This window comes from Chrysoperla carnea, chromosome 4 (genome assembly GCF_905475395.1).
Source record: "Chrysoperla carnea chromosome 4, inChrCarn1.1, whole genome shotgun sequence".
NCBI lineage: Eukaryota > Metazoa > Arthropoda > Insecta > Neuroptera > Chrysopidae > Chrysoperla > Chrysoperla carnea.
The window spans coordinates 74,481,817-74,495,504 of record NC_058340.1 but is presented as its reverse complement, the minus strand read 5'-3'; the positions used below and the strand labels follow the sequence as shown (position 1 = coordinate 74,495,504).

Here is a 13,688-nt window from a genome sequence, read left to right as displayed (position 1 = left end):
TGAATCGAAGAAGACCACGTAATACTTAAAGACACTGTACTAAAAATATAATAAACCTTAGGTGGTCGATAACTAAATCTCAAATTCTCAAAACATTTAATAAATTATAACATATTTACAAAAAGCAAACAAAAAAGTAATGACGATGTTCAACAGCAAAATTGACATAATAATAATTCACTGACAAATCGTAATAAGGCTTTTTAAAAAGAAAATTGCCCATCACAAAATTTTTTGTTTCGTATTTCTCTCGTGTAACGCTATACCTGTTAATGCAACAAAAAAAAGTAAACACATATTAACACACAATTTTTAAATGTAAACTTTTGTAAACGATTCTGTATGTAAATTGAGAAAAAGTAGGTTTCATCTTAAAAATAAAACAATTTTCTGTGATTTTTCTTGTCTGAGCGCATTGTCGTCATCGTCATCAATGATTGAAATAATTTTCTTTTATATAATCTCGATGCCATAATATTTTAAAGAACAAAGCTTAGGTTAATGAAATTATTTTAGCATGATTCTAATTTTATACGAGAAATTATAAGTTTTTCTTTGAACGATTTAAACTATCTTGCAAACAGATAAATTAGCCAAGGTTAGGTTAGGTTAGGTTATATTGGCTGTCCACGAAGGACACACTTAGGCTATAGAGCCCATTGTAATACCATATGTGTTTTACCACCTTTCCGCTGATAATTTCATTTATCAGTTCCTAAATTTCAGAGGCTGAGTGTATTTATTGAAAATTAGAAAAAGAAAAACTATAAATTTTTTTCGTATAACCTTGGAATCACAATTTCCAAGATTTATTCCCTTTTTCTATGTGAATTTTAAACAAAATTTAATTAATCTCTCTTGTGAATATTTAAAATATTTGACTATAAAAGTGTTTATATCACATTGGATCTCCAGCAAAGAGAGAGTTTTGTGTTTTTTAAATATCATTTATCTTTTAACTTGTTATATATTTTTGTATATAACTATCTCTATCCTATGTGACATAACCCTACTTTTATATGTCATATTGCATTAAAAAAACAAAAATACTATGCTATGTAAAATATAATAAAAACAAAATGGCGTAGATTTAACTAGTCTAAAAAAACAACAAATTCATGCGATATGATCTATTTGATAATTATATATATATATTATACATATTATAAATATGATTATGTAAATGTAAGTGTCAAAATAATGTTTTTGTACTATACACTTCGAAATATTATGAATTACTATTATTATTATTATTATACCTAACAAAAAAGAAACAAAAATAATTAAAAAAATAAATAACAAACAACACTACTTTCATTAAACATAAAATAAAATTTAAACAAAATATAAATTATGATAACTTCTTAATGAATTAACTGTGCATATAATTAAATAAGAAATTTTAAATACACATCACATCCCATCCCATACAATCTACAAAGGTTTGAGTTTTTTTTACAAAGTGCTTAAAATGTCTCTATTTTGTTATGAATTCTTGACCCATTTAGATTTTACTCAATAAGAGTTAGCCACGCTCTCTTTATTTTTAGAAGGTTTTGTTTCTATTGATAACTGGGAGTTGAAACTCGCTAACTGGCGATTATAATTCGTACAAATTAAAATCAGAAGAAGACCCGAATTCAGTAGTTACAATTTCGACTACAAGATGGCAATACTTGTACTCATCATTTTTTAAGGCCAATAAAAATATTCAAATCAAACTAGATAAATCCCGCCAACTGGCGATACATATTTGTACTATTAAAACAGGAAGTGGACCGCTTTTTCAGTAGTTCCAATTTCGACCACCTGATTACTTACCATTTATCAATATGAATAAAAATTTTAGTTAATGTAAGTATGTGGACTAAATATCTTCTAAGAACTTCTGAACCAAAATCACTCTTTTGCTGGTAAAATTTATAACAATATCTAAGTCTCAATTAACTTGTGAAAGATCGGCGAGGTATATCAAAGAACTCGTAGGGTTGATCGATAATGATTTGTAGTCCTATTTTAGTTTCGAAGAATAAGCTTAACATTTTTTTATTACCATTCCTATATTGATGGGTAAATCTAGATAACAATTTCCTTACTTGATTGACTTTTCTTTCATGGGTTTTCATCCTTTGTTTGTAAGACATTTTTCATTCAGTTTTAAAACTTCTCTTCCATCAAAACTTCCACATTGTAAAAATCTCACCAGCCTTTGTAGAAATTCGCTTATAATATTCATTTTGTTTTTAAAGAAAATGACATTTCTATAATATCAATGATGACTATAATTCTAACTTGAACACTTAGAATTATTCTAATTTGATATAAAACAAAATTTTTTACTTGTTAATCTTTATACGTAATCTTATTAGTCCACCCATGTCATTGATATTATAATGAAACAAAACAAATTTTTTTTAAAGAATACTTGTATATATATATTTAAATATTTATCCTTTTAAATCCCTAAATAGAAAGAATATTTTTTAATTGGTTGTGTTAGACGACATCTTATAATTGTGCATTTTTGGAAAAAAACCTTCGAATTGAAATATAATCGGAACAATTAATAAGTCATTGTCTACGGAAGCCTGAATGTCTCAATAGCTTTTTTTTAAGTGTCTACCCACAACATAATGTCCCACAAGTCACAAGTGCACTTGTTGAAAGTGAACTAGTTGGTTTTATATTTGTGGGTAGACACTTTAAAAAAAAAAGCTACTGAGACATTCAGGCTTCTGTAATTATCAGGAAGAATTAAATTTTTACTTTCATCGATTTTGTTTAATTTGAAGATTTATATCCAAAAATCCATAATTAAAAGCATATTTTTATTTATACCATTAATAGGATAATTATGTGCCATTTTTATTTTGAATTGTAAAAACTCATTTTATGTTTTATTAAATTTAAAATTGGCCAGTGACTTCATAATTTAATTTTGATTACATTCAAAACAGATACTTGTAGTGTTCTGAACGTACTCAAAACATATTTCATCCATATTTATTAAGCCAATAAAAAATAAATACAAAACACACATAATTTGTAGTGAACCATACTTTCCTCTTTGTCGACGAGAAACCAAAACTAAAAGAGATACCTTTCAGCGAAAAGAATTTTCGAATATACGATTTCAAAAATTCTTTCTAAAGTGATGGAACGCAGATGACAAGTTGAAGGTGCTCTGATGCTTAATCTGCTAATATAATTATTATAAAAAATAAAAAAAATAAAAAATAAAGTGTGTCCTCCACTAAATACCATGGCGGTTGAGACACTTGCAAAATAAAACATGAGATATTGATATGATGGTAGTGATTTAAAGCAATCTTGTTCGTTTATTATTTAATGAATTAATTATAATTAATTAAAAAAAGAACAATTGTAATTATTAATAAAAAAAAACAAACTATACATACAGATTATATCATTATTAATTATTATATAAATAAATATTACTACTTCGTTTGTTAATGTGAATGTTTGACATGGTTTATGAAATTCAGATATATTCTAAATAAATATAAAATAAATCTTTTATGATTTTCATGTCTTTAACCATTTTCATTTATTCATATATTTTTCTCTTTTTTGTTATTTTTTATGTCATTTTTTCAAACGGAGATTGCCTTATTAGTCAGGAACAGAAGTGCTCCAAAAAAGAACGGCAAGAGGTTATTTCGTTCTAATGTCTTATAATTCAGTCAGTCATTATAATAAAATTTTGTTCGGGAATAAGAGTGCTTCCAAGAGAAAGAGCAAAATCAAACGTCGTTTTTGTTAGCCAATGTTTTTGTGTGTTTAAAGCCGTACTATGACTCAAACATTTCAAATTAATGGAGCCTTTCATTACACCAACTAAGTTCGAAAAAAAAAGCGTCAAAGTTGATTTCTCCACTGTAGAGGTTGGCAATTGTATACATTTAAACCCTAAATTTAGTATTCGTATAGTTTCAAAGCAGAATAGGTAAGTTGGTTAATAGGTAAGTCTGACATTATCTTCTACAGTTTCTTAATCCGAAACAGTGGAATGAATATATTTCTCAATGCATGACGACGTTAAAATGGAACAATCAAAATCAACGAGAAGTTGTTTCCAGTAAACGTTTTATCCACGCAATATGGCAAGTTCAAGTTCAAAATTATTTATTATTTTCGTCAGTTTTTCAAAGTTAAAATACAATACGTCCTAGAATCGTGCCTAGCCTAAACTTTACCCATAATACATCACTATACTTAATAAATACATCGAAATATATAAACATTTTACATCGTTTCTCAAATGGAAAAATCTTACAAAAAAACCATTGATATCAAAACTTAACCTACGTTGGACGGATAAGTCGTTGCTGAAACTAGAACTTAAAGAAAAATATTTACAATTTAGATTACATCGAATCAGTTGTAATCGACATCGTGTGGCAGGCGGAATCTTATTCTGAAAGGCAACGTACGCGAGTCATAAATTGGTCCAATTTGTTGATTTCCGGGAAAGGATTTTCGCAAGCTTCGAAGGCACAGCTTTCGATCCAGATTGGGGCAGCGTACGTGAGTACGGGTAGGATACATGACTTGAAAAGTCGATGTTTTAAACGTTCGTCCAACTTGGCACAACATGGCAATCGACAACCCTCCATTATAATACATCTTAGTGTATAATGCCAATTTTGATATAGCCGAGCTATCACCCTAACCATAAAATTTAACGAAAGAAAAAAGCCCAATATTAAGAGAAGACGACGCAACGTGAGTAACAACGTGGATATTAAGGTAAGGAATAAGGATGAATGGTAAGAAATTTAGGCTGCTTGACATCATAAGCTGTATTTGTCTTACATTCAATAAAATAACACCAGAGATATAATATCTCAATCTCAACCGGAAAAAGAAAAACATAATAGTTACATTTTCAAGTATTGCAAAAAATTCAATTTTCTGAACAATAGATTGATTTTGTATTTGAATTTTTCGTGATTATTTTACTAAAGATTTTCAGTGCCATCTCTGTACAACGGTGCTATTTTCCTCTAAATTTTCTGAACTTTTATTATATAACATTAGACTGTTATTGGTAACGTAGATCACTATTATAAAAATTTTAAGTACAATTTCATATTTGTAAAGAGGGCATAAAGAATTTTACACCAAAATTTTTAATTAATTTAAACTAAATTTTAACAAATACCCATTATTTTATCTTGAAGTATCAATTAAAAATATACACGGAATGTTGATTTATTTATTCAAATTTTTTATAACTAGGGTGTCTTATCTGGCGACAGGAAACCATCAACTTTGTCCTTGATAAAGAAATAACTAAAAAATTGTTTTTTTTTTTCGAATAGAATATTTATCTTAAACCTTTTCATATTTTTAATTAATAATTCTCAATCATTAAAATAAGTAATTAAAAACATACTTTCAAAATCAAAGAAAAAGCACTTTCACCGTAAACTTTCTTCAGACAATAACAAACAGCTGATTACCGTCAAAATTTGAAAAGAACGTGATGTTATTCAGAATACGTGTTTTTTTATGTTAAAAATTTTTCATACAATGAGACTTTATTTGATTAAAATTTCATTATCATAAAAAATAATTTTAAATTCATTGTCTATAAAAAATAATATGTTGTTTTTGAGGTTAAGTTCTGTGTTATCATTTTTCTTATAATTCGTTCTTTTTCGAAAAATTTAAAATTATAGAAATTTTTAAACGTTTATCCAAAAGTATAATGGCAGGCGATGATTCTTGGAGAAATAATATATTTAATCAATTGCAAGAGCGAAATCGTCAACAAGCGCACTGTTTCCAAGATTTAATTTTATTACGTATGTTTATTAAAATTTTTAATATTTTTACACTAATTTTATTTGATCCAAAAAGCTTGAACTAATAAATGTTATCCCGAAAGTTTAGTGATTGAAAAACATAAAATTTAGAGAAATTAACCTTTTAATTCAACAAGTTTCAAGGTCCATTTATAATTGCATTTTTATTTCCAATTCTTTTTCAAAATTTCTAAGATTGGAATATATTGCATGTCATGAAAATATACTTCTGTTTTTGATGCACTTCCCAAAATTTCCCCAGATTTAAGAATCTAATAATTCATTTGCGAAAATCAGAGTTAAATTAACCATAACCCTTTGTTTTTCGAAGGAAATAAAATATTTTAAGTTTCTAATTTGCTATTGTATAAGAATATCTAAATAACAACACAATATAAACAGCCATATTTACCTAGGAGTATTTGGGAGTAAGTTTCCCGCCTTTTCCGATCAATTTCTTTTTCTCTATATCCTGGATTGTGCATTATAAGAAATTAATATTCCTTGATATCGTTTATGTTGTTTATGAATAACATACCAGGAAATAATTAAAAGCTCTCTTTGTAAAGCCTCACAATCCAAAAAAATTGTAATCCTAAGTCTAACTCTCCGACCTAAAGTCAGTCGACGTCAAAGCCCTCCTGCTGTTCTTAAACAGCTCCAAATGGTTCATGGCCAACCCATTTACGATATCATAACGGACCCTATGGTCTAAGTGTGTCCCACCCCAGGACAGCCACTCTAACCTAACCTAACTTAACCTAAGCCTAATGGTTCCCAATTAGTTGTTTCTTGGTTTAAAATAAGGTTTAAATTAACTAAATTTTCTTTTGTAGACAATAAAATATTTGAAAATGCGAATACGTTAAAATATGAAAATATTCAATTATCAATACAAAATGAAAAATTACGATTATCGGGCGGAACCGCGGGAAACGGATCGACAGGAGATGCAGAGAAAATTCAACATTTAGAACAAAAATTATTAGCTCAACAAGAAGAATTGACTGAGTTACATCGACGTAAAGGTGAAAATTCTCAACAAATTATCGATTTAAACATTAAACTACAAGAAAAGGAAAAACAGCTACAGGCGCGTGAAGTTAGGTATGAAAATCAAAATGAAATTTAATCGACGGAGGTGATTTTTATAATAAATTTCCCCGTTTCTTTTACAGTTTAGCGGATAGTAAAACTATTAACATGTCTTTAAAGGCTGAAATAAATATGTTAACAAATAATATACGAGAATTAGAACAATTAAATCAAGTGTTGCGTGATGAACATCAAGCGTTACAATTAGCATTTGCTTCATTGGAAGAGAAGTTACGAAATTCACAAGTAAGTAAAATTATTTCAAAGCATTTTAATTTCATCATTTTTTAAATACACTATAACACGATATCAAAATACAATAGTTGTAGTGACATCTGTGATGTATATACCGAAGCATGTAAATGCAATCGTAAAGTTGAACGGTTCTACCAAAGAATATATGGAATATATTCTGTATTCTTTGGTTCTACCAGGAGCTTGTGGTATTAAATGTTTCATCTTATGAATTTATAATAATAAAGTACAGAGGGACGGCATTAGTTTAGATAACTGCTAAAACTATCCCGTAGGATTTGATTAATTTCAGCGAATGTTTAAAACCCACTTTTATTATTGTTGTATTATCTGAAATAGAACTGTAAAGACTGTAACATGCCTTGAAACATTCATTTCAATGAGTGATGAAACCAAAGTATTTTTATACCGACTTCCGTGGAGTTCAGAACTATAAAAATTAAACAGATTGATTCTCTTGTAGCTCTATTCAATACAATGAAATGTTAGTGCTAACAAGGCCATGCGTTGAGGACAATGTTTAAATTGATGCTCATAGATCTCTAGCCTTAAACTAAAGCACTAAAATTGTCTGTATGTATTCATTTTGTATCCCAATATTCGATTACTTATCTATGACATGACATTTCGTACTAAAATTAAAAAAAAAAAAATTATACATACCTTAGAAGTACCATATTGGCAATTTTGATAAACCAAGTATGTAATCCTACTAAATTTGGGTTGTTCTTTTCATATTTGTGATCAAAATTAACCTTGCTCTAATAGGTTTCAAGAATGTGAAGTCCTGGTACCGAAATTAAGCACATAAGTGATAGCTAGCGAAAAACTGACATCGCAGCTGAAAAGAATGACCCAAAATTAGTGGGTTTCAAAAAAAATTCCAATAAGATCGGATCAAATTTGCCTGTGTTATAAAAAAAATCAAATTTTTTAACTTAATGACGTCATCAAATTCCAAAAAATTTATTTTTGCTCTATCACATTCAAATTTTATCCAATTTTGATAAACCAAGTATGTAATACTACTAAATTTGGGCCATACTTTTCAAATTTGTGATTTAGTGGGTTTCCAAAAAAAATTCCAATAAGATCGGATCCAATTTGCCTGTTTTATCAAAATATCGAATTTTTTAACGTTATGACTTTATATAAATTAATGAGCGCCTTTTACATGATTTTCTGCTAACTTTTTGTTTTTACTTAATAAAACATACGTTTTTTTTGCGCCTCTATTTTTTATGCGCCGGTAAGGGGTTCCTCCTTTTCCACGCCCTAGTTACAGACCTGCTCGCAACATAATTTTTAATCATATGTATCGAGTTTTAAATTTCATAAAATATTAATAACTATTTAAACAGGAATAATTTAATTGGTATTTTGCCAAAATATGCAAATTCATGTGATATTTATTTGGAAAAAATGCTTTAATTAAAGACTTCCTCCTAAAATATATTAAAATAGAAGGGGATGAAAATATGTACAGGTGTTATCATTTTTATTCAAAAGCCTTTTTTAGTCTTGAAAAATTTGATTTGGCCAGTTCGCCAAAACAAAATATTTGATTTTTATGAAGCATAAAATTGCTTTTTAGAAATCTCTGATGTGGATCCCAAATAAATCGACGCCCTTGTACGATTATAAACAGGTCGAAATATTTATATTTCCATTTGAGAATCGTAAATTTCTCATAACGCGATTGCTGACGGTTTAAGTTTATACGAGGAAGTAAAACGACAGTGAACTAAATTAAAAATAGACTTTAATTGTTGAATGAGGCGACGCGACGCCCAATTTTACAGCAGCATGTTAATTATATCATAAAAGAATAATAAAAATTTCGTTGCACTTAAATAAAATTAATATTACATGTTTTTTTTTCTGTGTCTGATGTAACCAGTTCTTTAATAGATTTATATTTATTGTTAAAATGTTTATTTTACAACGAACTAAGTATAACAAAATAGTAAAGACGTGGCGTTTTTATAAAAAATTTTCTTTTATATCAGAAAACTAAAAAAATGGCTTGTACATCTGTCCATTTTTCATTAAAACAAGTGAAAACAAACAATTGACTGAGTTAGTTTGAAATACCATGTATAGATAGTGTTGATTACGCAATCGTTTGTTTTTTACGTTATGTCAGTAAAGGAAGGTAGCCACTCTTACATAGCCACACATATGTAACTGATATTAGCATATAATACATACTATATATAATTTGCCCCCTCACGGGTAAACAGTGGGGTTTATGAAAAAATGGATGGGTTTCAAATAAAGGGTGTTTATTTTTTTATAAGGAACATTTTTTATATTTAAACTTTTGTTCTATCTTTAACGGTTTACAAGATAGACCCAATTGAACTAGGTTGCTAATTTATATACGAACTCGACCTCACTTTTTAAGTTTTGAGCACACTATACAAATTTCAGCTGGGTATCTTTTTTCGTTTTTGAGTTATCCTGCTAACAGGCGGACAAACAGACAACCAGAAATGGACTAATTAGGTGATTTTATGAACACCTATAAAAAATTTTGTTGGTGGCATCAATACTTTCGAGCGTTACAAATTTGGCACTAAACTTAGTATACCTTGATATATTTCATATATGCATGGTGTAAAAATTATAGGTAGCGGACTGGGGGCCTTGAATATGATCAAAATATATTGAACTAAAGTGCTATATGAATTATTTCTAGAGCTAAAAAATATTCAAGGCTTTTAAAACTTGTTATTATTTTAAGGATAGCCTATTATCCACTTTTTTCATTGGATCCACGTGATTAAAATAGGGGGAGGGGTTACCAAATCATATATTATCTTGACGGTTCGGTGCTGATCTCCTGGAAGATCCCAAAGTCTTGGATAAACGGGAAATGTTTTAACGAAATTTTGAAACACATTGTACAAGCCAAAAAATTATGAATGTAGAATTATGACGATTATTATTCTTAGTCATCTATACAAATAAATAGTTTTTCACAAATTTCATTTCAAATAAATAAAATAGATGTTTCCACTAACTAGTTTTGATTATACAAAAATCAGTGAGCGTCTTTTTTTAAGATATATGAGGGGAGAGAAATTTAGCTAACATTTTATAAAAACAAAGCTTAAAAAAAAAAGATTTTTATTTTTGAAAACTGAACCACTTTGAAGCTGAAATCTGAGACCTTTCTTGTAAAAATTAGATCTACTTTGGCATAATTTTTCCAGATTTAGATTTTTCTAATCCATTATTGGGTTGACAAGAACTTCACGAGATTGACAATATTAATGAAATGTTTTTGAGAAAATCGTTTCGTAAGTTGGAGAAATTTAACATGCACCTTCATAAAATCTGTTTTTATTTTGACTTCTCTTAACTCGATTTAAAACATGGAATTATCGATAAAAATACTACTCATCGGTGTTTCGCATAATCAATACCGTTTATCATCTTTCATCGAAAGATTAAGAAGAAATTAAAATACTTTCAAAAAATGAAATTTTCATACATGCATCCGTTTTGTGTGGTTGATTTTGTGAAGTGCCATCATTTTTGATTCTAAAAATTTGTGTGTTTCTTATTTTTTTTAAGGATGAAAATCGACAGTTATTGGAGCGATTAATACGTTACAAAGCAAAAGATGCGGATAAAATGAATGAAGAAAATGAAAATTTTGTCAAGTAAGTACTCGGAAAAACCCAATATTTTTGCACCAACAAAAATAATATCCGTAGATAATATTTTCACTCGAATAAATTTTCTTTTGCATGCATTTATTCGAGTTAATTTAAAAAAAATTATTTTTGCATTTTTTTTAATTTTATTTTCTAAATATTTTTAACTTTGAGTGTGGGTGACAATTTATTTTCTCCGTTTCATTATTTGATTGTGTTTTTTTATTTATTCTTTGTTTGCTCTATTTTTCTTCTTAACTCGTGTTTTTTTTTCTTAATAAGTTACATCAATTTATTACTAATTTTTCGGTTTATTTGGGGTAAGTCTTTCTTTAAACAATTTTCAAGTTTGTTTTTTATTTGCTTAATTTTTTTGTAATCATGAGTTTATGTACGAGGTGTGTCAGAATAACTGTTGTAATTTGTGAGAAGTTGTTCGTAGTTTACGGTAGAGATTCTTACATTCTATTGACGTCAGAATATCAATATGATTTAATGAATCATATAATTAGATTCAAGGAGACAAAATACACTTTCATGTACACTTTACCCTTTTTGGTGTAGTGCAAAGAAAATAAATGGCTACAAATGTTAAAACTTTTAGAAATGTTAGACTTTTTAAAAACCCTTTCCTAGACCCGAAAAAAACTTACCGTTTATTAGGACGAAAAATTATAAAACTACAGAATAACTTGTTGCTTCAACAAAGCCTTGTTCGACACTGATAAGATGGCGGCACCGATTAAGCGCATGTGTGAGCAAAGAGTCAAGTATGATGATTAATTTACCGTGAAATTAGTGGACCTTATTGCCTTCTGGGCCTTATTTACCTCAGGTATCTTATTACAACTTGTAACACGATTGCTTTGAGCTCGAACGCACCTCCGCAGTATTCGACCAATCCAGTTTTTTTTAAACTAAATTTCTCCTGAAAATGAAGAAGGCAAACAAATTTGTTTGATTTTTTGCTCTTTGAAAAAATCGAGAAAATCGCGAAATTCAGAAATTGGATTCAATTCAGGGTTGGATAACTAATTTTTGAAATTTATCCTAAAATCTTCTTAAAAAATTTTTGAGTTTTGAATTTTATTTTTGATATTCGCTTTCAAAAAGTTAATTTCGATTTTTATGTTCCTATTTTCGAGCAAACATGAAATATAATATTTTCTAAATTGCTCAAAATTCTCGACGTTATTCTGAAACATCTTGTAAACACACTAATCCCTTACAAAAGTCTGGTAAATTTTGAAACTTTTCTTCCAGATATTTAGCTTTTTTCAATAATTAATTTTAATTTATCGCATGCTTAAATAGTTTCTGGATAAATTTAATATTGGGAAAAGGACTTAATATTGTACAAAAGAAAATCTTATTTGCTTAAGTACAGAATAAAGATCTCCTTATTACTTTTATTGGCCTTGAAATATTTGGGTTTTTCTTTTTCCTCGAAAAAATTGTCACCTTTCAAATCTTATCAAAAGCTTGACTTGATTTTAAAGCACGCTTCTTAAATGTTTTAATATTTTGATTAGTATTTTAAGATTATTTTTTATTTTTTAAATTAATAATAATTTTCAAAATTTATGTGTAGATTTTCCAAAAATTTTCCACACGCACATACTCACACGTACACAACTTTTGTTCGTTTAATTTTGATTTTTTTATATTTTTGTTGTAAGTAGATGGCTTTATCACAGCTAGCTTTTTGAACACTATTTTCAGTGAGGGTGCTACAAGTCCTACAGCTTTTTTGATCCAGACACTTGGTATTTTTGGGTAAGTGTCTTTTCAATTTTGCACCCAAATTGAACTGTGTTTTTTTTTGTGTTTTTTTGCTTTGTGTTTTATAATTCGTAGAGCTTTTATTTTACTGTTTTTCTAAATTTTTCTATAAAATGTAGTTTATGTAGCATGTAACTCGTAGAATCGTTTAGATTTGTTTCTTAATCAATTTGTAACTAACGGTTTTAACATTTTTTTGGATTGTTGACCTTCGATTTCTGCATCCTTCCTTACAAAGGGCTCCAAATTTCCTCCTAGCCATCACCACATTAATTTAAATATCTTGGTGTTTTTCCAAGAACACCAAGAGTTCCAGAATAATAGTTCCAGTATTCAATGATTGGCTTACTATTTTAAAATTCATATTCTTTCTGAAACGGGTATTGGCGAAGCCATCCTGAATCATAACGTGCTCTTTACCTATGTTTACAAGCGTAGGGCCAACCCCAGATTAAATTCGCTGCAAAGAAATAGTGTGTTACATTCTTAAGTCAATTTCAAGGGACCCGCAGCCGATGCTGGTGAAGTTTCCTTCACTGCTTAATGGTTAATCCGGTCCTGTCTAGATCAACAATCAACTAATGTAACCCACCCAAAATAGTATTTTACAAGCTAACCAAAAAAATTTTAAAGCCGAAAACACAAATGATTAAAAAATAAGCTTTTTAGTTATCTTATTTTCTTCTAAGGGGGTTTCCTGCAATTTTTTGTCACCTAAAACTGATCTCCTTATATTTCCTTGTCAGTAATTGTAACGTCTTCCGTCTTCGTCTTTTTTCTGTTCGTAAAATGCTTTTTAATAAAAATTATTTTTTGTGTTTCGCTTTTTCTTCATATAAATACATTTAAAACAATTTTTATGAAAATTGAACGGAACAATTGAACGAAAACTGAAAATTTGTTACATATCTTTTTGTTACAGAAAACGTCAACAAAAAATGCAAAAAGAATTAGAAGAAGCTGCAAAAGATACACGAAATATATCACCTGATCGACCGTTACAAGAGGGTGGTACATCGTTTACCATATTACCAACGAAAATATCGTCTGTGTTCGTAAG

The 13,688-nt window shown here is 28.6% G+C and overlaps 1 protein-coding gene across 3 annotated transcripts in view; it reads left to right on the top strand.

Moving 5' to 3' along the window:
- Window positions 1-5,631: 5,631 nt before the first annotated feature.
- Window positions 5,632-13,688, top strand: part of LOC123298612 (autophagy-related protein 16-1) — a 788,644-nt gene continuing 780,587 nt past the window's right edge. The window contains exons 1-6 of one of the 3 annotated variants that reach the window (XM_044880697.1): window positions 5,632-5,831; window positions 6,668-6,938; window positions 7,010-7,172; window positions 10,764-10,852; window positions 12,569-12,622; window positions 13,551-13,683. In XM_044880697.1, coding sequence (XP_044736632.1) covers window positions 5,735-5,831; window positions 6,668-6,938; window positions 7,010-7,172; window positions 10,764-10,852; window positions 12,569-12,622; window positions 13,551-13,683 — 807 coding nt within the window. In that variant the 5' untranslated portion in view covers window positions 5,632-5,734. The remainder of the gene's footprint in view (window positions 5,832-6,667; window positions 6,939-7,009; window positions 7,173-10,763; window positions 10,853-12,568; window positions 12,623-13,550; window positions 13,684-13,688) is intronic. The other 2 variants (XM_044880698.1, XM_044880700.1) reach the window with 2 other exon arrangements.